Source organism: Ursus arctos, unplaced genomic scaffold (assembly GCF_023065955.2).
Source record: "Ursus arctos isolate Adak ecotype North America unplaced genomic scaffold, UrsArc2.0 scaffold_25, whole genome shotgun sequence".
NCBI lineage: Eukaryota > Metazoa > Chordata > Mammalia > Carnivora > Ursidae > Ursus > Ursus arctos.
This window is the reverse complement of record NW_026622930.1, coordinates 14,531,681-14,557,479: the sequence shown is the minus strand read 5'-3', so window position 1 is coordinate 14,557,479 and position 25,799 is coordinate 14,531,681. Positions and strand designations below refer to the sequence as shown.

General features: G+C 35.5%; 1 protein-coding gene across 11 annotated transcripts in view; it reads right to left on the bottom strand.

Moving 5' to 3' along the window:
- The window catches only part of EML5 (EMAP like 5), a 169,731-nt gene that overhangs the window by 97,840 nt on the left and 46,092 nt on the right, over positions 1–25,799 (bottom strand). For all 11 annotated transcript variants that reach the window (XR_006411285.3, XR_006411284.3, XM_044389980.3 and 8 more), the window contains exons 8-10: positions 12,021–12,158; positions 5,754–6,010; positions 4,423–4,635 (exon numbers count right to left, since the gene is read on the bottom strand). Coding sequence is in view for 9 of the 11 variants with exons in the window: in XM_044389980.3 (XP_044245915.1) it covers positions 4,423–4,635; positions 5,754–6,010; positions 12,021–12,158 (608 nt within the window). In the remaining 2 variants the exon portion in view is untranslated. The remainder of the gene's footprint in view (positions 1–4,422; positions 4,636–5,753; positions 6,011–12,020; positions 12,159–25,799) is intronic.

The window sequence follows — 25,799 nt, the reverse complement described above, 5'->3', positions numbered from 1 at the left end:
AATTTAAAAGTGAACCTAAATGTCACATCTTTCATCAAGTGAATCTGACTCACCAAGACCAAGTATACTGTCCTACGTGTTTCCGGAATTCCCTGTGATTACCCTATGTGAGTATACTTAAGACACTGAAAAGTAATGGTCTATTTACTTATTAATTCTTGTAATAATCTATAAGCTCCTTAGGACAGGATGGCATCTTGTTTACTCTATATCCCTAGTGCCTGGTATGTAGGAAATATTCATTAGATACCTGAAGAAAGAGAAAGACAAAGATTACATTTCCCCTTATTATGCCTGCATGGTTGAGTTGGATAGATTGTAGAGGAGGGAAGAAGAGTAGTGAAGAAAATGAGAGGGCATGAACATGACTCCAACCCTTTTAATTATGAAAGGGGACAAAAGTATAATGTGTAAAGAATATTAAAGTTGAAATAAAAAGACTAAAGCTCAAGTCAGCTTGATGGCTTAACAGCACAGGTACTCAAGCACATCACACCCTCTCTTGGACTCCATTTCCATTCTGATATAAATTAGGTTATAAGCTCTCAAAGTCCCTTAACTATGAAAACTCTGGCCTATGACAGGAAATGATAAAAGAATAGTTAAGGCCTAAAGAGTGTGTTATCAATTAGAACTAATATCTCAGAGAGAAGATTTATCAAAGCAAGCTAGAACGGTAATAGAAACTTTCCTAATTTAAAGGAGAAGGGGATGATAATTCTTGGAGAGTGTAAAGCAATATACTGAAATATTTCTGTTTTGATGATCCCATTTCTTATTTGTTTTAAAGTATATTTTAACATAAAATTAATATGAACTAAATCTCTTCAAAAATTGTAGCAATATGACAAAAGATTTTTTCCCCATTTAACTATGTTTTAATGATTTTTTTTCAAAGATTTAAAAAAAATTTTTTTTTATCACTTCTCTGCCTTTTGGCTAAGATCAAACGTAGATTTTTTTATTTTTAAGTGATCTCTACATCCAGTGTGGGGCTCGAACTCGCAACCCCAAGATCAAGAGTCACAGCACAAGCTCCTCGGATTGAGCCAGCCAGCCACTCTGACCTTAATACTTCTTTATAAAATACATGAGACTATCTTTCTGACCCTAGTATGATAATATTTTAATACACAAAACCGAGCTACTCATTAAAAAAAGAGATAAATAGATTTGACTATATTGAAATTTAACAACTGGTCAAGAAAAGACAATAATTATTATAGTAAGTCATTGTAATTATTATTATAATAAGTCATAAACTGGGAAAAGACATTTGCAACCCATAAAAATTACAAATCATTTGTTTCTAGAGTATATGAAAAAACTTTAACAAATTAGTAAAAGAAAACAACTCTACAGAAAAATAGGCAAAAGATATTAACCTGTGCTTGACAGAAGAGGAAATGCAGAAAACCAAAAATAATGGGAAAGATGATCTTGTTAGACAAATGAAATTAAGACCACAATGTGACATCATTTATACTAATTAGATGTACACAAATTAAAAAGCGTGGCAGCACCAAGTACTGAAAAGGATGTGGATCAACAGGGTTTTTAAAATGGTCTAACTACTTTGGGAAACAATCTGGCATTTTCTTATAAATTCTCTATGACGCAGCAATTTCACTCCTAAGTATACATCTTTGAGAAACTTGCATCTAATAGCAAAAAACAGGAAATGACCCAAACGTCCATCACAGGAGAATAATAAATGCATGAATTATATCATATATTCACGATGCAGTATTTTACCACCAGGAAGAATACACTAGAACTACATGCAACAATATGGATGAATCTTAAAAAACAAGTCATGAGTAAATCTCCAACATAAATTTTTTTGTTTGATGTTTGTTTTTCCCAATGAATTTTCTCATCAAATCTAGAGAAAGATTTTTATCAAATACAAATTTTCATTGGTCAACAAGTAGAGAGAAAGTGTTGGCAACTAGTAACAGTGATGGAGGTGTTAGCTTACAACAACCCTGCCTTCACCTCTCCATCCTCCTGTATCCCCACCTCCTCACCCTTTACCATAGCCCATGTGCTGCTGCCTGGGAAGAGTCTGATTATTTGAGAGAAATTACTGTCAAGAGCAAAAGAATTTAGATAGAAAGAGGACACTAATGGGAAAAAAGAAAGGAGAAGTAATGCTTTGGGCTAGGATTCAAGGGGGCTAAATATGGAAGAGGATCATTCTCAATGAGCTAATCTCATACATTTTGTGTCCGAATTACAATGATTCTACAATATAAGCCACTTCTATTATTTAACGTCCTTCCACATTTTGTAAATGCTACACTTCTTAGAATGTAATGGATTATTACTTAAGTAGATATCTAACAATCTAACATGTATTACTACAGTAGACACACTCTTTTCCCAAACTTAAGTTTGATCAATAATACAACTTAATGTATGAAAGAATGTACAACAAAATTAATGTAAAAAGTAATTTTTCTAGTAATACTGCTAACTTTATGCAAGTACGTGAATTCAATAAACACAGAATCTTAAAATATTTGTACGAATTCTTTAAAGATGCAGTAGTTATATCCTTTTTTTAAAAAAAAGATTTATTTATTTATTTGACAGAGAGACAGCCAGTGAGAGAAGGAACACAAGCAGGGGGAGTGGGAGAGGAAGAAGCAGGCTCCTAGCGGAGGAGCCTGATGTGGGGCTCGATCCCATAACGCCCGGGATCACGCCCTGAGCCGAAGGCAGACGCTTAACCGCTGTGCCACCCAGGCGCCCTGCAGTAGTTATATCCTATCTTCTGTTCTCCCAATTACTTACACATAGTCTCAAGCTAACTCACAAGTGCCTAGAAATAAAAACCCTTACCATAAAATTTCTCACAAAAATCTAATAAAAAGAAAAATAAGGAAATCAATTTATATTCTGGAAGCAGTGACTAAACAAGACTAATTTTTCTGAAAACTTGAGTAAAATATTCCCACAATTATTACTATACATTTTGAAAATAAAACTACCGTGCAACAAAGATACTGTCAATAAACTGTAAAACATAAAAAACTGTCAATAAATCCCATTCACTTGACTAAGAATGCTTGGAATACTATTTTTGTTTTTGCAGAGTCGGTGTATGAAACATTGAGTAGAAGCAATGTCTTATAAATTCTTATAAATTCTCTATGATGCAGCAATTTCTCTCCTAGTAGAAGATTCAGATCATCCTGCTTAATCTTACTGAATCTCACACACCTTCTAACGAAGCAAGTCTCATTTTGAGTCATAATAAAATCTGTTGTGCCTGGTGACTCTCATGTCCTGGCTACGTGGTGAGATCCAGAAATAGGTATTTTAATTATTAGAGATTTAGCTAGCCTTTATTAACACACTTAGCATTACTTATGGATGCAATTTCACATGCATCTAGGAAGGTGACAACCTGCAAGCAAGAATCAACAACATGGCATTAGGTAGCAATATCTGGAATTTACCAATTTGCTGTAAAGGCACGACAGAAATGCTAGCATAGACTTATGGGAAAATCGGACCCTTAAGTTTGACATCAATGAACTACCTATTTAAATACAACTATTCCAGCTATTCCCATAATCACCTTTTACTGAAATGCATTTTAACATTCATCTAAAAGCTTTTATCAACAACCAGGTAAAAATCATTATTACATTTGCTATATATGTTAATGCTCTAGGAATACACTCACTGCACCTAATCTAAAGCTCCATACTATTGGAAGAGAATTCTTTGAGAACTAAATCTCAGGAAAAAAAACTTTGCTTTCCCTGAATAGTAAAAAATGCTTTTCTTTAAAAAAATAGCTATGATAAGGGGCATGCCTGGCTGGCTCAGTCAGTACAGCATGCAACTCTTGATCTTACGGTCATGAGTTCAAGCCCCATGTTGGGACAAGTTTACTGAATCAATCAATCAATCAATGAATCCATGTGTGTCAACTATACTCAACAAAGCAAAAAAAAAAAAAAAAAAGTTTAAAAAATAGCTATGATGAACATTACTTTGTGCCCTGCCTTATTTTTGGTCTCTACATAACTAATTTCCTGATACTAAATTTTGTATTCATGTAATTATTTTAGTACTTATGGACTTACTATAAGCAGACTCAAATACTTTATGGAATAAGGCATGGGATAAGTAACTAATACAGAATTTCATTTAAGTATCCCTAAGTCAATGAACAGAATGATTAATATCATCATTTAAGAAGAGATCCAAAAAAAAGTGATACATAAAATGTGTAGAGAATAACCAATACGACCCCTTATTTTTCTTACTCTGTTATACAAAGTATACAAATGTCAAAGCAATATATGTTAAGGTTCTAAGCAAAAAACACACCTGTATATGAAAACTAGCCAACCAACCGTTTCCAAACTGTGACCTGAACTTATATTTTGAAAGAAAAGATACCTTTTCTCAAACAAGGATACCGGAATAATTTTATAATTCCATAGTCATCAGCTGTAACTAAAACTTGGCCAATATAATTTCCATCTACTGAATTTATGTCATTGATATCTGAATACTTGGGCCAAATTCCATTTACTTCAAGGCCTGAGACACATGTCCATGAAGCCCAATGAACACCTTTTATTTCTTCTTTGTTTGTCACTTCTTTTCCTCCTAAAAAGAAATCATAGTTATTTTTTAGAAGTTATTTAAGAAGTTATTTTTTCTCAAATATACTGATAAATTATAAATATCTGATAAATTATACTGATAACATGGCAAACTCCAAAATTTAAATACCTTCCTACCACAGTTAAAGGAGAGTATTATGAATAGGTAGGTGAATACAGTAAGGAAAGAAGAAAGTTAAATGCAAGGAATTAAAAAAAAAAAAAAGCCCCTACCAAAACTATACAGAGACACACATAGATTGGATTCTAATGTAGCTCAGCAGGTCACTCATGTGGAGAATAAACAACCCTATTAAAATCATGCTAGATTAGTCACAACAGGGTAAGTTAGAACAAGTAAAAGCTATATGAAAGTGGCAAATCAGCTATTAAATAAGAAACCCAAGAAGATGCATGATTGAGAAAAAAGAAAACTGAAAACGACCAAGAAGGAAGGATGAGCAAGAAGTAATACACTAGGGAATAGGACTTTAGGATTCAGTCACTTTTCGTTACAAACAGATTATTAATGAAAAACTGTTGGGGAGATGTATTTATTTAATTATGTACCTAGTCTTATTAAATAAGTTGTTAGAAAACTGGTTAATTCATTAAGTATCATACTAATGAAGTACAGAGATAATATTTTGATGATTGCCTTTATTCTTTTAAAAAATCTTTGATGGAAACTGTTTTTCAAATTTAGTTAGCTATATTATGGGCATTTGCAAAATTTATTTGAAGTAACGACAAAAAACCCCAACTTGTGGTCAGACATTTTTAGCGATTATATTTAATTAGTTCCACCCATAGAAATGGCATTTTGACTTTCTAATGTACGCTAGGACTTTACCAAATACCACTCACATAGCATAGAATTTGACATAAAGTAGGTCTTAGATCCTCCAACCGAAGTTTTAATTATGAAGGATTAAAATTTAAAGAATTTCAATATAATAAGCAGCCTTATAGAAAAGATCACAAGGCCTGAAATATTAGCTCAGATCTTCTTTAATATCCTATAATCAAATGTATTTTACACTCTGCTTCTACTCAAATTCCAAAATATTTTATAGGCACTCAAAACCTACAAATTACATACAATTTATTAGAAACTATTACCTGGCATTCTATAAAAAAGTCTTTTCCCATTTCCATCATTTGTCTGTAAATATCTACTGTCTGAGGACCAGTCCAGATGCGTGATGAAACTAAGTGATCCAACACATTCCCCCATTTTTTTATAACGTTGCGCAACGCCATAGATATCAACCGAGCTGTCATTACACCCAACAGCAAGGTAAGTTCCATCTGGTGAGTATTTTAACTCATGAATTGCTTCCTTCCTATCTTTAATATGTACAACTTCGGTCATATCTCTGTAAAGAAAAAATAATGAGAACACATGAAATCAAGTCATTACAGAATTAGTTTCAGTTTCAAATATGTCTAAAATGGCTGGGAGGCTACATCAAGTATTTATAAATCACAAAGCAAATATACATGAGACAAATATTAATTCAGGAACAATTACTTTCTTGAACAGAAATATATGAGGACAACATATGCTGAAAGTAAAGGAAAATGCTGAATCTCGGTTCTTTAATTACTTTAAAGTAGTTTAAAGATTCATTCTAAATTTCCAGAGTCATATAATAAGGGAGATAAAGTCACAGATTTTTATGATGAAGCTCCTTGGAAATACTGAGTTTATGAAAAATGCTTAATTATAAACACCGTGATTTTCAAATAAATTTTTGTAATGAGACAAATGTACAAAATTACATTCAGGAAATAAAGAAAAGAAGAATTGATTTGTATTATTTCAGTAACATATTTGAATGTTTATCTTTATATAGCTACACTATTTTTATTTCAACCTGACTTTTTTTAATACAAATTCTTCCCAATTAGAGACCATGTCAACCAGGAAAGTTAAACACTTTTTTCACTGATGCCTTATAACTGAGTTTCCAAAATAATACAGGATTGATAGCAGTCATACAAATGGATAAACACTTAGTTTAACACCACTGAATTTCCAAAGTTGTGGGGAGTTGGTGGAGAGGGGGAGAAGAGGGAGGCAGTAAAGGAGAAGGAGCAGGAGGAAGTGAGAATTCCTATTTTCAATTAATGCCAAGAACTTTTCGATTTAAATTTTGCATTACCCACCTGAAATGCTCCATGTACATAATTATTTTAAAAGTTTAAATTGAAATTTCTCAATTTTTAAGGTTTCTAAGTGGACAATTTTAAGCAATCAAACTCAATTTCTTTTTCAGTAACACATACTAACAACTGTGTTTTAGGCATACGGGATACAAAGAAGAACTCATCTTCTGTGAGAGATGGATAGAAAGTAATTGTACTTTATATCTGATAAAATGTTGAGTGCTCAAAAGGTATGTGGGAAATTCTGTAAGAAATACTGAAAAAGGGTTAAGACTAGACTAAAGGCAGGAAGGGACCAAGGAAGAATGATATCTATATTTTGAGCATAAAACCTGAGGATCTGGCTAAGAATAAAAGATGAGGAAAGGTTTTCCAGGAAAAAGACACAGCATGGATGTATGCAAGTATAAGGCACATATGGAGAATAGCAGATACCACGATGTAGATATAAGACTAAGTGGGAAAAGTAGTGACTTGATGGGGTTAAAGAGATACACTGAAGACAATGTGTGACAAATCTGATGTGCTGCTAAGGAATTTGGGCTTTACCCTGGTGTTAATCATGCAAAGTAAGAGATCAGCCCTTAACTATATAAAAGGGGATCAAAACTATATAAAAGGGGATTAAAACAAGACAAATGAAGAAAAACCTTTTTTTAAAAAAAGCTTTACCCTGGTGTTAATCATACAAAGTAAGAGATCAGCCCCAAACTACATAAAAGGGGATCAAAACTATATAAAAGGGGATCAAAAAAAGATGAAGAAAATCCTTTTTTAAAAAAAAGCTTTCCTGGTCAACATCACTTTTGTCTTAAACCCTGCAACTTACAAGGTTCTCCACCCAAGCGCAGACTTGTGCAGCGACTTCTGCCTTTCCCAGTGACCCCTTCCTTTATGTTTTAATAAAGTCCACACATCTGATTTCCTTTTCTCCATATTTATCCATCCACCTATCCATCCATATGACAAAGAACAAGATTTTTAAGAAAACATCTAAGGCACTATTTGATAGCTTTTACTCTTTATGCCAGTTCTTTATTAAAGATTTTATCATTCTATTCTTGTTCACAAACAATTTAAATGTTCCCTGAAAATTCTTCAGAACTATTTTGGTGTATACAACCTTTTTCCTAGAGACTTAATTGTTCCCAGGTAATGAGAGAAATAAGTGTGGTTTATGTCCTTGTTTACCAACACACACACAGGTGTGCACGCACATGTGAACACACATACACACACACAGCTCTGATGGACTCTTTTATAGTATGTATTACGTTACTGCACCAACTTATGAATTGTGACTATCTTCTCTCATGAAGTTTGACAAACTTACAGGAAAGAAGACTATTAGATGAAAGTGTATTAATTTTTAAAAATTCTCAATTAAGTCTTCTGGAAAACTGATATGTGAATTCTATGGTTTCTTTAGGAAACAGGGAGGCCGGCCAAAGCCTGGGAATATTCATACATTAGCAATTTGTAACACATCACAGAAGTGAAAGTACAGTGCTGCTCACAGCATAGAACAGGAAGACAGTTCCTAGCTGGGGAGTTAGTGCAGACAGACCAAAGGAAGTAGAAGTTAAACTTCATTCTGAGGAGTTAACGAGATTAATCGCTTAGCAGAAGCCAGGAATTGGGAGGTGAAGGGCCCACGTTCCAGCAGAGATGTATGTGAAAGAGCTGACAGCAAGACAAAGAACTGAAGCTCCGCTTGTTGCCAATAAAATGTAGCTGTACTGACAACAAGCAAAGGGGCTAGAGTGTGAGATGAGTCTGATGAGAGAGACTGAGGGAAAATCACAAAAGCCCTCACAAATCTTAAGGTTTTTAGCCTTAATTTTTGAGTTAACATTTTTAGCCGGGAGGGAGGAACCTAAGTTCAGTTTTGGACATGCTGAATTGCAGCAGCCTTTGAGACATTCAAGTGATGTTAAACACACAACTGGATTACACAACTGGAATTCAGTGGAGAGATCAGGGCCAGAACTACGTATCTGGGACCATCAGGCTACAGGTGGTAACTGAAGCTGGAGGCAGGATGAGATTACCTAGGGAAAAAGACAGACGAATAGAAAACCTAGGTCTCAGCTTTGAGGCCCTCCAATACTTAATGGTAGGCAGAAGATAAATTAGCCTATAAAGAAAATGGAAGCAGGAGAAGTAGGCTGAAAAGAGAAAGAGAATTAATATTCAAAGCCTGGGAAGAGAACGCTTTGAGAGGGAGCAAATGGTTAAGGGGGCCAAATACTGCTGAGAATCAACCTAGATGAAAAGCAAAAAATATTTCCCGGCTTTAGTAACAGGGTTCTATAAGCAAGAATTTTTCAATGTAAAGATGAAGGCAAAAGCTATACTGCATCATGGGTATTAAGTCAATAATTAGAAGAAAACAGACAGTAAATTACTTAGTTTTTTGAGAATTTTACTGTGAAAGAGTAGAAATGTGATATAATTAGAGGGGATTTAGGTTTGAGGTAGTCATTTTAAAACAGGATATACTTGAGCATGTTGTTTAATTAATTTTATTTATTTATTTAAAGATTTATTTATTTATTCGAGAGCGAGAAAGCAAGTGTTGTGGGAGGTGGGAAGAGGGAGAGAAACAATCTCAAGCAGACTCCCCGCTGAGTGTGGAGCCCAACAAGGGGCTCAATCTCAGAATCCCAAAATCATGACCTGAGCCAAAATCAAGAGTCGGATGCTCAAGTGACTGAGCCACCCAGACACCCTACTTGAGCATGTTTTGATAGTGCTCTTTCAGGGCTAGAGAGGGACAAAAACCTTTGATGTGAAAAAATAATGGACCTATACAAAGTTACCTTTTAAAACCAGGAAACAACTTTAGGGACTTAATTATTCCCAAGAAATGGGACAGACAAAATAAAGTAGGTTGAAAAAAGTTTTTAAATGAATGTGTGATTACTTAGGGAAAAATTCTCCTAATCCTTTTGCAGTTGATATAATGTGGTAGTGACACTGTCAGAAACAGACAAATGGCTAGCTGCTGGTAGAATCTAAAACGAAAATGCTTTTACAACTAAAGTCTATCCCATACTCTTCGGGAAACCTTATTCTATCCCCAGGAAATTTATTAATTGTGCTTATCAAGCTCTTCCACTGAAGTCTTCCTACCTACTCATGAGAATGAATGAGTGACTCTGAGGAGTTTGCTGTGGATAACACCATGCAGCCTTCTACAAGTCAAAGTTTTACATATATGAATCTTTTAATTTGAAAAATATTTGCATTTTTTCATTTGACTCCATGATATATTTCTTTTAACATAAAATTGGTAACATTTTTTATCAAAAGGAAGAGAGATGCTCTAGAAGTCATGTGACTGTGCTGGCACATCGCCTTGTACCCCACATTAAGAATCAGTGTGTTAGATGTGAATCTAGTCTATGTTCCTCCAATCATAGCGTGACTACTCCTGTGAGGGTACTTTAAGACTGCTACACTTATAAAGTCTGCTTTATGATATGGAGAATATGTATTGCAAACCAAGAAGAAAACAGTGACCAGGGAAATCTAGGATTAAGAATATTTTGTAAGTTAAAATTTTGTGGTTAAACTACAAAGGCATTTAATAGTTATAATCACCATTCCAATGGTCCTGTCAGCAATGTGGACTCAGTTGCTGAAATAATGACTTATAAGAGATAAGAACTTATTCACCCAATTACTTGCATACAATTGAAAGGACAAGTAAATGTACAATTAACAAAAATAATCACTATTTTTAATGCATAGAAGCAATATGAGAGGAACTCTTAGGGGTTTTTACAAGCATCTTAAATTCTTGTTGCAAAACAATGTAAATGTACTTATGCCACTGAATTTTGAAACATGGTTAAAATGGTAAATTTTATATTACACATATATTTTATCACAATTAAAAAAGTAGAAGAGAAAAATCTCAGCATATTTCACTGTAAAAACCTGTCTCAAGAAAAGAGTCAGCAACTAGAGAAACTCAGAAGTACAAGAGAACATGATGTATCTGAAGAAGCAAAAGCTATTTCATACAGTTGAAGAAAGAGACCGAGGCAGAAAGAAACAGGCTGGAGAGATGGGCACTACTGGCTATGTTAAGGCTTATCAACTTCAACCTGGGGACAGTGTGAAGCTTTTACCAAAGAGGAGGGCTGCAAACAAATGTGTTTTAAAAGGCATCACTATAAACGTAGAGTAAAAAAAGTCTTGAGGGAAGCAAAACAGGAGGTAAGGAGACCAGCTGCAGTGCTACCCCACCAATCCAGTTAGATGGAAGAAGCCTATACAAGAGTACAATGGTGAGAACGGGAGGAAGCAGATTAATTTAAAAGCTACTTGGAAAGTAGATTCTCCAGAACTCTGTGATTAACTAGACAAGGGAATTAATGGTTTCTGGATTGGGCAACTGAAAGGGTCCTACCATTCACTAAGCTAGAAAAGAAGGATTTCATACATACATATGCTTGTGAACACACATGGAACTACAGCAAAGTGTGTTTTCGTTTTTAAGAAAGAGGGCATGATAGTTGGGGTGGGGGGAGTCAAAGGAGAGAGAGAATCTTAAGAAGGCTCTGTGCCCAATAGGGCGTCTGATCTCACAACCCTGATATCATGACCTGTGCCAAAATCAAGAGTCAGGTGCTTAACCTATTGAGCCATTCAGGCGCCCCTACAGCAAAACTTTTAACAGCTATATAGAACTCAATTGAATGCACCGGACCTATAATTCAACATGAGATGCGAACTGCTTTAACAAATTTGTTTAACTTTTCTAATTATGCAAACAAACAAGAAAAGATGCAGGCATTTTTTTTTTCAAAGAATAAAGCTGCAAATAACAACAAAAATCCTTTCACCCATTTTTAACTGCCTCAAGGTCACCACCAGCCCCCTCCACCAATGGCAGAGGATCATTACTAAAAATCAATACTACCAAGGAATGGAAGACGAAACCCAAATTTATAGCTCAAAATTTTAGCGATTAATCCACTAAGCATTCTTAAGCCCCTAAACCAAGGTTTTTGAGTTAACAATTTTCTGACAGAGCCATTTTTATAAATATATTTAAATAAAACTAATATCTGAAATATATATGTGTGTGTATATATGTTAATACAAAAGGAGGGTGAAAATGAAATGGGTAAAAACAATGAGTATTGCACATTATCACTTAACAGAAATTTACTATTTGTTTCTATTTCTACCCCAATACCATACCTTACTCTAAGGACAGTGAATGAGCCATCCTTCATTCCAAGGGCAAGATGGATTCCATCTACATTTACAGCTGCACAACGAATTGGTTCTTCCATATTACACCTTGCTATTAGTGCATGATCTACTAGGCTCCATATCCTGTAACATTTAATTAAAATAAAAGAATAATTAACTAATGTATGCTTTAAAAATGATGAACTGTATGAAAAGATTTTGGTTAAAATAATCATCTAAGAAAGTAATATAAACCTAGTTTTTATATGCTTTTGTGGCAAGGAGTTCTGATCTATGAAAAAAGGAATACTGTTTATACTTTAAAAAACAAGAGTTTATAGAATCTTTTAATTTTTTTTAAAGATTTATTTATTCGAAAGAGAGAAAGAGGGAGTGTAATTGGGGAGAGGAGCAGAGGGAGAGAATCTCCAAGCAGACTCCCAGCTGAGTGGAGGGCCCGAGATGGGGCTTGATCTCACGACCCATGAGATCATGACCTAAGCCAAAACTAAGAGTCAGACACCTAACTGATTGAGCCACCCAGGTGCCCCTAGAATCTTTTATTTTTAAAACAATGTAATGACATCCATTTTTTCCAATTATTTATTTTAGGTAGATGATTTTTGCCCTGATCAAAGGGGATACACACACACACACACTAAATATATATATATATTATAGTGGTATATGGCATATGCCATATATATGTATTATCTTCTAAGAGTAACACTTAAGACTATGCAAATTCAGAGTCTGTTCCACACTCTAATGTTAGAAATCTATAACAGAAAGTAGAAAATCCTAATTGTTTGAAAATTAAGAATTATACTTCTAAATAACCCAAAGGACAAAAAAAATTAATGAAAACTAGTTAATATTTTGAAGTTATAATAAAAAATTTCATATCAAAACTTGTGGGATTCAGCTGAAACAGTACGTAGGAGGAACTTTAAATACAGATAATATAAAAATAAATGCTACAACTTAACAGATATCCACCCCAAGAGGTTAGGAAAAGATCGGCAAAACTAGATTTTTAAAATGTTTTTATAGCAGTATCTTTTTTAAAAAATTCTATTTGTTGATGTTTTATGGGAAAAAAGTTTTTGTATATTGTGTTTATAGCTAGGAAATTTGTTAAATTATCTTTTTAATTCCAATAATTTCTCTGTATTTTTTTAGATTTTCTACATATATAATTATAACATCAGCAAATGAATTGTTTCCTTTCCAATCCATATAAATGTATTATACATATACATATTTAGCCTTACTGTACTGACAGAGACTCCAAGTCTATAGCTGAATACAATGGTGACAAATACAGTGGAGAAAGTGGACATCACGGTCTTTTTCCTGATTCCAAAGGAAAACTTTCAAATTTCAACAATAAATGTATTTACCAAAGACTTTATGCTCCACCACAGGGGTCAGCAAACAGCCTGTGGGCCAAACTGGAACCAATGCCTGTTTGTGTACAGTTTGGAAAGCTAAGAACGGTTTTTACATTTTTAAGGGGTTGGAAAAAAATAACATTTTGAGACATGAGAGAATTATAGCAAATTCAAATTTCAGTGCCTGTAAATCAAATTTCATGCAAACACAGCCACACTTTTTGTATATATATTAGGTATGCCTGCTTTCACACTACAGAGGCAGAGTGGAGTTGTTGCAAAAGGGATGGCAGACAGTATGCAACACTCACATCACTTTGCACTGCTTCTTCCACGCACTACAAACTGCAGGGGCACAGCTGATAGAACTTCAAGTGCTAGGGGCGTTAACCACATACATCCATTGTGTCAAAACGAGAAGAAAAAGAGAAAGTAAACTTCAAATTTTGCATTTTTAAGGCATAGTGGAGTATAAATGATAGTTACTGACCTAGACAGTAAAGCACTGTATTTATTATGCAATGACACTATAGTTGTCCTAAAAAATAAAGATATAGATGAACACTACTAGACTAAGCACTCCTTGCCATATATTTGACTCACAGGAAAGCAATGTTCAGAAAAATTAGAGTTTAACAATTAAAATGAGATGTCAACAAAAGTAAGTTTCTAAGTGGCTTGTTAGCCAAACAAGGAAAGCCATTTATTGGTAATGGATTAACCATATCATTTTAAATTGCAGTGCCTAAAGAAATGTGTCCAGAGAAAATAAGTTTGTTTAAGATTATTAGCCTCTAAAGTGAGAACAGCTTCTCAAAAAGTTGAGGGTGTTGGGAAAACCACCAACAGTTAATTAAAAAACAAGACATAATGTTGAATGGTTTCCTTGGATTGTGATGAGTCAACAGATGTTACTAATATTACTCAGTTGTTTATTCAAGGAGTCAATGCCAAGTTTGAAGTGATGAAAAATTAGCTTCTATGACTAGTCAGTGTGGAACAACTACAGGCTAGAATGTTTTCAAAGTCATAGGTGAGAAAGAACTAAACCAATACAATGTAGGGAGGAATTAGATGGTGTTGAAAAACATGGATAGAAGAAAATGGCCTAGGCAAATTTACAAAACTTATAAAAATGTAAGGTGTTTAAAAAGCCTATGATTATTCATTGTATTAATTCTTTAGCAAGTATTTTTCAAAAAAATAAATTGAATGTGTTTATGAACCAGTAATGTTAACATGAACTTCATCTGATTTGGGGGATCGAACCATTGTTAGCGCTGAAGTTTTGTCGGGAATAGAAGTTCAAAAACCTGCCTTGCTGTACCACACAGCAGTTAATGGCTTAAAAGCAGTAAAGTTATTGCGCTTTGTTGATCTCAAAGTCAAGAATGAAATTTTTCTGAGTAATATTCCATTGTACACAACATTTGCAGCAACACGGACGGCACTGGAGGAGATAATGCTGAGTGAAATAAGTCAAGCAGAGAAAGACAATTATCATATGGTTTCACTCATTTATGAAACATAAGAAATAGGAAGATTGGTAGGAGAAGGAAGGGAAGAATGAAGGGGGGGTAATCAGAAGGGGGAATGAACCAGGAGAGACTGTGGACTCTGGGAAACAAACTGAGGGCTTCAGAGGGGAGGGAGGTGGGGGACTGGGATAGGCTGGTGATGGGTAATAAGGAGGGCACGTATTGCATGGTGCACTGGGTGTTATACGCAAATAACGAATCATGGAACTTTACATCAAAAACTGGGGATGTACTGTATGGTGACTAATATAACAAAATAAAAATTATTAAAAAAAAAAAAAGAATGAAATTTTTCTGAACCAGAACTGCCCTCAACAACTGAATAGCTTTGGAAATTAGCTTTCACTGCAGACTTGATACTGTTTCTTAATGAACTCAATCTAAAACTATAAGGCAAAAGCAGCACTTACATGTAAAACTTATATTGTGGTCAAGTTATCTGGACAAGAACTAATGCTGTTTATTTTTTTTTATTTTAAAGATTTTATTTATCCATTTGACAGACAGAGAGAGACAGTGAGATAGAGCACAAGCAGGGGGAGCGGTAGGCAGAAGGAGAGGGAGAAGCAGCCTGAGGTAGGGCTTGATCCCAGGATTCTGGGATCATGACCTGAGCCCAAGGCAGACCCAGGTGTCCCACAACTAATGCTGTTTAAATAACATCATCAAGCAGTTTAATACTACTCTTCCTATGCTACCAAAACTTGAAATAAGATTTCTATTCCCACACAAACTTGCAGGGGATTATTTTTTCCAGAGCCCAGTGTTCTAGTAAAGTATGCTGACCTACTCTCCTTGGATAGGCCCTGGGTCTTGACATCTGCCCCCTTGCCCTAGGAGAAAGCCACAAACAAAGCTAAATTGTGGAAGGAGCTGAGATACCCTTCAACAGATAACTGGATTAAGAAGATGTGGTCCACATATACAATGGAATACTACTCAGCCATCAAAAAGAACGATTTCTCAACATTTGCAGCAACAGGGACAGGACTGGAGGAGATAATGCTAAGTGAAATAAGTCAAGCAGAGAAAGACAATTATCATATGGTTTCACTCATTTGTGGAACATAAGAAGTAGGAAGATCGGTAGGAGAAGGAAGGGAAGAAGGTGGGGGGGTAACCAGAAGGGGGAATGAACCATGAGACACTATGGACTCTGGGAAACAAACTGAGGGCTTCAGAGGGGAGAGGGGTGGGGGACTGGGATAGGCCGGTGATGGGTATTAAGGAGGGCACGTATTGCATGGTGCACTGGGTGTTATACGCAAGTAATGAATCATGGAACTTTACATCAAAAACTAGGGATGTATTGTATGGTGACTAACATAATAAAAAATTATTATTAAAAAAAAACACACACACACACAAAAAACAAAGCCCAAGTTTAGTCACAAGAAGAAAAATGCCCCCAGAGCTAAGTGGCCTTGGCCCACTGGTGCTCCTAAATTCCCATTTTCTTTCTTTTTCTTTTCTTTTTTCTTTTCTTTTCTTTTCTTTCTTTTTCTTTCTTTCAGATATTATTTATTTATTTGACAGAGAGAGAGGCAGCGAGAGAGGGAACACAAGCAGGGGCAGTGGGAGAGGGAGAAGCAGGCTTCCCAATGAGCAGGGAGCCCGATGCAGAGCTTGAGCCCAGAACGCTGGGATTATGACCTGGGCTAAAGGCAGACGCCTAATGACTGAGCCACCCAGGTGCCCCCTAAACTCCCATTTTCTTTCACAATTTGGCTAGTAGATCCTTAATATCTTGACTGTTCTTTGAATATTTTGTATTTTAACCAGGATTTTTAGTTGTTTTCAATGTGAGTTCCTTCCAAATTACTTGCCCACCAAAAGCAGAACAGGAGTCTGATAAATTATTTTTAAAAAGACCAGTGACCTTTTTTTCAACAGCTATGCAGCAACTGGTAATAGCAGTTCTCCTAAAATGAATTATAAGACAGTTCCTAGCAAAGCACATGGGTAATGTGTAGCCCCACACTAAATTTCCAGGTGGACACAGAGCTATGGCATCTCCCATCCCCATAAAACCGAGTAGCACAATGAAAGAAAACAGCATGACTGATTAACATATCATTTTAAAAATCAGTGTTATCTGGAAAGAATTAGGTTGTATCCCACCTCATTTCTTCAAGTAAATTTAAAATAAAAAATAAAGCCATTAGTATACAGAAGCATATATTAAAAACTTTTTTTAACTTTGCAGATTTCTCTATGATAGAAAACTCAGAAGGCATAAAAGAAAATATTAAGTTCATAAAACAAAATAACAGCAAAAAAGCTTTTGTGTGGCAAAAAGCAACCTAAGCAAGTAAAGAGCAAGTAAGAAATTGGTGAAAATTATTTGCAACTTACATCAGAAAGAGTTAGTATCCATAACATTTTTTTTAAAAACCTGCTAAAAATAAAGGAGGAAATAACCTATAACCCTACAAAAAATGGCAAGAAATGTGAACAGATCATACAAAGCATTCCAGGGAACCAACTACGTTTTAAACTAGTAAATGGGAAAGAATTAAGCACTTTCTTGTTTTCCTGTACAAACTGTTTGCAGGATAAGCAAATGGTTGATGAGAAATTCTTTTTATAGACATATGATAGCTAACAAATGAATATGTGTGAAGTTAAAATACTATTATATGAAACTCTTAATAAAAGATCTAGGTCACGGGTTCTTGACAGGAGCAATACTGCCCCAAAGGGGCTAAAAATTAGTTCTCAGGAATGAAAATTTTAAATATTACAATGGTTGGTAGCTCTCTAATGGGCCACAGTACAAAAACAGATATGTACTTTTCTTGTGGTGTTAAAATTTCGTGTGAAGGGGATATGACTTGGGAAAAGAATATCTAAAAATTCTCATTAGCAAAGCAACAATTTAAAAAAAGGTTGAGAAACACTGATCTAGATAATAACCATCAATGGCTGTTAATATGATTTTAAAAAGAGATTACATGTTAGGTATCATCAAACAGAGATACACATTACCACCAGGAAATATTCTTGGTGAAAATTCCTAACTGCGTCTCATCAAAACTCTAGATCTGCTTATCACTTTATACAATACAGGGAAGAGAGAATGTATTAAAATACATGGAGTGTGCAATTAGCCGAATCCAGAATGTGGGGAACTCTGGAGGGTGAATACTTAGTTTCTTCAACAAAAAAATTGTAAGTAATGATGTACGGTATGGTGACTAATATATCATAATAATAAAAAATAAATTAAAAAATAAAAAAAACTGTAAGAGTAAAAAAGGGGGGAGAGAAGAAGGAAGCCACAGAATACAAGATTTAAAGGACACATCAACAACTGCTGTATATGGACCTTCTTTGGAGCCTAACTCTAAGAAGCCAAAGGAATGCTGTGTGAAAACAGTACTGTGGTGATTTTTAAAGTTATCTTTTACACAAAAACGTTTACAGATGAAATGGGGAAAAAGAAAATAAGGTGGACAAAAATATCTCAACTCATATAACTGACCAGCAGTTCTTAAAATTTAGTGTACATCACCTCCACTTGGAAGACTTATCAAACCATGAATTGATGAATTCCTGATACTTGGTCCTGGATAAGGCATGAGCATTTGCATTTCTTACAAGGAATATTGATGCTGCTGGTCCAGGAACCACACTGAGAACAATTATCATAGACAACAGGCTAATTTCTTTAAAATGTAGACAGATATTAGATCATATTTTAAAGTAATTAGAGAAAGAACAATGAACTAACAGAAAACAGGCAAAGAGCTTCACCAGACAGGTCAGAGAAAAGGAAATACAAATGTCCTCTAAATATATGTAAACATGACACACCTCGACAGGAGAGAAATGCATGTTTTCACAACATAACAGGAGATCACTTCTTACCTTTTGGGATAATAATCAGTGCTGCTAAGTGTATGGGAAAATAGGCACTGCCATGCATTGTGGACACATATATAAATTCTTATTACCTTTCTATAAGGCATTATCAAAATTTAAAATGCATATATCATTTGAACACTTAGAAGTTACTATAGAGATATGCATACTTACACATGTATACAATAGTATAGGTAAAAGCATATTCATTGTAAGCATTTTATTTAATTAGCACAAAACTGAAAGAACCTAATGTCTCATCAATAATGGACTAGGAAGAGAGCAGAACAGGAGAATTCTGAGTTCTCCTCCTTCCATGTATACCTAGAAGCAACAGACACATATAATGCAAGTCACTCTGAAAATAACCTGAAGATTAGCAGAACAGATCAACTACAGCTAACGACATAAAGTAGCAGCCAAAATGAGAAGGGTTGGAGGACCAGAGACATGGTCAGGTACCACACCCCCAGCATAAAGACCCACAAGCAGGAGGAGTATCACACATGTGGAGGTCCACCCTGAGGAGAAGGGGATCAAGCCCCACATCAGGTGTCTTAGGCCCTAGGTACCTACACTATAAAGATGAGACCTTGTAACCTATGGCTTTGAAAATAAGTGGGGCTTAATTCCAGCAGCTTTGAAAATCAGCACAATTTAACTCCAGGAGAGCCAGAGGGTAACTGGGAATCAAGACTCTGCTCTTAAAGGGATCAGCACACTTTGTCACTTGGTCAGAGACCCAGTGAAGCAGCAGCAGTTTGAAAAGCACCTGGGTTATATCTGAAAGAGACTAATTTTAGGGTGCATGCTGGAGGGGCAGGAATCTGTAGGAGCTTTCTCTGGTAATGGAAGTACTAGCAGGTACCATTTTCTTGCCCTCCTTCAGCCTAGCTGACACTCTGTATTTATCTTGCTAGCACTACTTGTGCTGCAGTGGGATTCCCCTATGGACCCATCTCATCCAACCTACCTGCCCTGACAGGTGCCTCTCCAAAGTGACTCCCACTCCACCACACCTGGCGAGCAGCCTCAGTCAGGGCTGATGTCTCCCCAAACGGACGACCACTCTGCCACACCTGGCACCCTAGGCCAGACAAGTGTCCCTCCAAAATGATTCTTGCACCAGGGAAGGGGGGCCAGCCACACCTACCAGCATTCCCACATCAGTTGTGGCCCAATCACAAGACAGTGCACACAGCCCACACAGGGAGAAACCTGGGGCACTTGGTTCTGGTGACCAGGGGAGATTACACTACTGGGCTCTGCAGGAGCCCAGTACATGAGGCAGGACCTTGTACATAAGGCCACTATGTAGACCAGGAAAAAACAGGAAATGTAGTTGAACTACTTAATATATAGAAATAAACACAGAGAGTCAGACAAAATGAGACAAAGGAATATGAATATGTTCCAAATCAAAGAACAAGACAAAAGATCAGAAAAAGAACTAAACAAAATGGAAGAAAGCAATCTACCTGATAGAGAGTTCAAACTAATGGTCATAAAGATGCTCACCAGGCTTGAGAGAAGACTGGATGAACTTACTGAGAACTTCAACAAAGAGAAACTATAAAGAAAAAACCAACCGGAGCTGAAGAATACAGTAACTGCAATGAAAAATACATTAAAGGGAAGCAATAGCAGACCAGAGGACGCAGAAGAAAGGACCAATAATCTGGAAGATCAGTCATCTGGGTCATGGAAACCACCCAAACTGAACATCAAAAAGAAAAAAGAGTTTAAGAAAAAAATGAAGACAGGTTAGGGACCCCTGCAGCATCAAGCCTCCTAACATTTGCATTATAGGGGTCCCAGAAGGAGAAGAAAGAAGTACGGGGCAGAAAACTTATTTGTAGAAATAATAGCTGAAAACTCCCCTAACCTGAGTAAAGAAACAGACATCCAGGTCGAGGAAGTACAGAGAGCCCCAAACAAGCTGAACCCAAGAAGTCCACACCAAAACAGTAAAAGTTAAAAACAAGAGGGAATCTTAAAAGCAGCGAGAGAAATTAACTAGTTAAATACAGGAGAAACCCTATAAGGAAATTAACTGACTTTTCAGCAGAAACTTTGCAGGCCAGAAGAGAATGGCATGATACATTCAAAGTGCTGAAAGGAAAAAACCTAAAACCAAGAATAATCTACCAGTCAAGATTATCATTCAGAACCAAAGAGAGAAAGACTTTCCCAAACAAACAAAAGTTAAAGGAGTTCATTACTACTAAGTCAGCCTTACAAGAAAGGTTAAAGGACTTCTTTAAGCAGAAAAGACCATGACTATACAAATATTATGAAAGGAAAAATTTTCACTGGTAAAAGCAAACACATAGTAAAGGTAGTGTATCAATCACTTATAAAGCTACTAATAGGGTTAAAAGGTAAAAGCAGTAAAATCAATTACATCTACAAAAATTAGGTAAGGGATACGTAGAATAGAAAGATGTAAAATATGGCATCATACACACAAAATATGAAAGAGGAAATACATATGAAGTGCTTTTATTTATTTTTTAAGTAGGCTCCACACTCAGCCTGGAGCCCAACTTGGGGCTTGAACTCACAACCCTGAGATCAAGACCTGAGCTGAGATCAAGAGTCTGACGTTTAATCAACTGAGCCACCCAGGCACCCCTGTAGTGCTTTTAGTATGGGTTCGAACTTCAGTGACCACCAACTTAATATACACTGCTATATATTTGGATGCTATATTTAAACCTCATGGTAACCACAAACCAAAACCTATAACAGATACACAAAAATAACGAAAAAAGAATCTAAGTGTAACACTAAAGAAAGTTATCAAACCACACGGGAAGAGAGCAAGAGAAAAAGAAAGGGAACAGAGAACTAAAAACAACCAGAAAACAATTAACAAAATAGCAGTAAGTACATACCTATCAATAATTATGTTTTAATTTTTATTTTAATTTCAGTGTGGTTAACATACAGTGTTATATTTGTTTCATGTGTACAATACAGTGATTCAACAATTCCATATATTACTCAGTGTTCATCCAAGGTAAGTATACTATTAATCCCCTTCACCTATTTCACCCATCCCCCCATCCACCTCCCCTCTGGCAACCATTTGTTCTCTATAGTTAAGAGTCTATTTTTGGTTTGTCTTTTTTTTTTTCTCTCACCTTGTGAATTTTTTTTCTTAAATTCCACATATGAGTGAAAGCACATGGTATCTGTCTTTCTCTGGCTTACCATTATAGTCTTTAGATCCATCCATGTTGTTGCAAAAGGCAATATTTCATTTTTTTATGGCTGAATAATATTCCATTGTATGTATATACCCCTTCTTCTTTATTCATTCATCTATCAGCAAACACCCTTAGGCTGCTTCCATAACTTGGCTATTGTAAATAATGCTACAATATACACAGGAGTGCACATATCCCTCTGCATTAGTGTTTTTGTATTCTTTGGGTAAATACCTAGCAGTGCAATTACTAAATAGTAGGGTAATTCTATTTTTAATTTTTTCAGGAACCTCCACACTGTTTTCCTCAGTAGCTGCAGCAGTTTGCATTTCCAGTGCACAAGGGTTCCTATTTCTCCACATCCTTGCCAACAGTTGTTTCGTTCATTTTTGATTTTAGCCATTCTGACAGCTGTGAGATGATATCTCATTGTGGTTTTCATTTGCATCGCCCTGATGATGAGTGATGTTGAGCATCTTTTCAGGTGTCTGTTGGCCATCTGGATGTCTTCTTTGGAGAAGTGTCTGTTCACATCTCTTGCCCATTTAATTGCATTGTCTTTTTAATTGATGAGTTGTATGAGTTCTTTATATGTTTTAGATACTAGCCCTTTACTGGGTATGTCATCTGCAGACATCTTCTCCCATTCAGTAGGTTGTCTTTTAGTTTTGTTGGTTGTATCCTTTGCTGTGAAGGAACTTTTTATTTTGATGTGGTCACAGAAGTATTTTTTGCTTTTGTTTCCCTTGCCTCAGAAGACCTATCTAAGAAGATGTTGTGGCCAATGTCAGAGAAATTACTGCCTGCACTCTCTTCTAGGATTCAGGTCTCACATTTCGGTCTTTAATCTATGTTGAGTTTTTGTGTGTGTGTGTGTGTATGGTATAAGAAAGCAGTCAGTTTCATTCTTTTACATGCAGCTGTCCAGTTTTCCCAACACCATTTGTTGAAGAGACCGTCTTTTTCCCACTGTATATTCTTGCCTCCTTGATTGAAGATAAATTGATCATATAATCAAGGGTTTATTTCTGGGCTTTCTATTCTGTTCCATTGATGTATGTGTCTCTTTTTGTTCCAATACCACACTGCTTTGATTACTATAGTTTCACAATATAACTTGAAGTCCAGAATTGATATCTCTAGTTTTTTCTTTGTCAAGATTGGTTTGGGTATTTCGGGTCTTTTGTGGTTCCATAAAAATTTTAGGATTATTTGTGCTAATTCTGTGAAAAATGCTGCTGTTATTTACATAAGGATTGCATTAAATCTGTAGATTAGTTTGGGTAGTATAAACATTTTAACAATATTTGTTCTTCTAATCAATGAGCATAGAATGTCTTTCCATTTCTTTGTGTCATCTTCAATTTCTTTTATCAAAGTTTTATAGTTTTCAGAATACAGGTCTCTCACCTCTGGTTAAAATCATTCCTAGATATTTTATTATTTTTGGTACAATTGTAAATGGGATTGTTTTCTTAATTTCTGTTGTTGCAATATTAGTGCAACAGTTATCTGTACATTGATTTTGTAACCTTACTGTATTCATTAATCAGTTGTAGCAGTTTTTTTGGTGGAGTATTTACAGTTTTCTATATATAATAACACATCATCTGTAAAGAGTGAACATTTTACTCCTTCCTTACTAATGTGGATGCCTTTTATTCCTTTCTCTTGTCTGATTCCTGTCTAGGATTTCCAGTTCTATGTTGAGTAAGAGCGGTGAGTGTGGACATCCTTGTCTTGTTCCTGACCTTAGGGGAAAAGCTCTGGTTTCTCCCCAATGAGTATGACACTAGTTGTGGGTTTTTCATATATGGCCTTTATTATGTTGAGGTATGTTCCCTCTAAGCCTACTTTGTTGAGGGTTTTCATTACGAATGTATGTTATACTTTGTCAAATGCTTTTTCTGGATCTATTAAAACAGAGGCAAATTATGTTATTTATCCTATCTCTTATTGATGTGATATATCATAATGATTGATTTATAAATACTGAATCACCCTTGCATTCCAGGAATAAATCCCACCTGACTGTGATGAATGATTTTTTTAATATATTATTGGATTTGGTTTGCTAATATTTTATTCAGGATTATCACATTATATGCTCATCAGAGATACTGGCCTGTTTGTGGTGTCTTTACGTGGTTTTGGTACAAGGGTAATGCTGGCCTCATTGAATGAATTTGGAAGTGTTCTTTCCTCTTCTACTTTTTTGGAAAAGTTTGAGAAGAATAGGTATTAACTCTTCTTTAAGTGTTTGATGAATTCACCTGTGAAGACTCTGGACATTTGTTTATTGGAAGTTTTTGGATTACTGATTCAATTTCACTGCTGGTGATCAGTCTGTTCAAATTTTCTACTTCTTCTGTTTCAGTTTTGGTAGCTTTCATATTTCCAGGAATTTATCCCTTTCTTCTATACTGTCCAGTTTGTTGGCATATTATTTTTCATACTATTCTCTTACAATCCTTTGTATTTCCGTGGTGTCTGTTGTTACTTCTCCTCTTTCATTTCTGATTTTGAGTCCCTTCCCTCCCTCTCTCTCTCTTTTTGATGAGTCTGGCTGGAGGTGTATCAATTTTGTTGACCTTTTCAAATAACAAGCTCCTGGTTTCACCGATCTGTTCTATTGTTTCTTTAGATTCTGCATCATTTATTTCTGCTCTAATCTTTGTCATTTCCTTCCTTCTGCTGGATTTGAGTTGTGTTTGTTGTCTTTCTAGCTCTGTTAGGGGTAGGGGTAGGTTGTTTGAGCTTTTTCTTGCTGCTTGAGGTAGGCCTGTATTGTTATAAACATCCCTCTTAGAATAGCTTTTGCTGCATCCCAAAGATTTTGGACCATTGTATTTTCATTTTCATTTGTCTCCACGTATTTTTTTAATTTCCTGTTTGATTTCTTGGCTGATCCAATCATTGTTTTTCTTTTTTTTTACTTCCAAGATTTTATTTAAATTCAAGTTAGTTAACATATAGTGTAGTACTGGTTTCAGCAGAATTCAGTGATTCATCCCTTACATATAACACCCAGAGCTCATCACAAATGCCCTCCTTAATGTCCATCACCCATTTAACCCATTCCCTGACATACCTCCCCTCCAGCAACCCTCACTTTGTTCTCTATGGTTAAGAGTCTCTTACGGTTTGCTTCCCTCTCTGTTTTTCTTACTTTATTTTTCCTTCCTTTCCCTTACATTCATCTATTTTGTTTCTTAAATTCCACATGAGTAATATCATATGGCATTTGTCTTTCTCTGACTTATTTTGCTTAGCATAATACACTCTAGTTTCATCCACATTGTTGTGAATGGAAAGATTTCATTCTTTTTGATGGCTGAGTAATATTCCATGTGTACGTGTGTAGGTATGTATGTATATGTACATGTATACACCACATCTTTTTTTTTAATCCATTCATCAGTCAGTGGACATATGGGCTCTTTCCATCATTTGGCTGTTTTTGATAGTGCTGCTATAAATAATGGGGTGTGTGTGCCCCTTTGAATCAGTATTTTTGAATCCACTGGATAAATACCTAGTAGTGCAAATGCTGAGTCATAGGGAGGTTCACATTTTTAACTTTTTGAGGAACCTCCATACTGTTTTCCAGAGTGCCTGCACCAGTTTGCAAGGAATATAGTCAAAATTGTAATAACTTTGTGTGGTGACAGAGGATAACTATACTCATTGTGGAGAGCATTTTGTAAAATATATAATTGTTGAATCACTATGTTGTACATCTGAAACTAATACTGTATGTCAACTATACTTTAACTT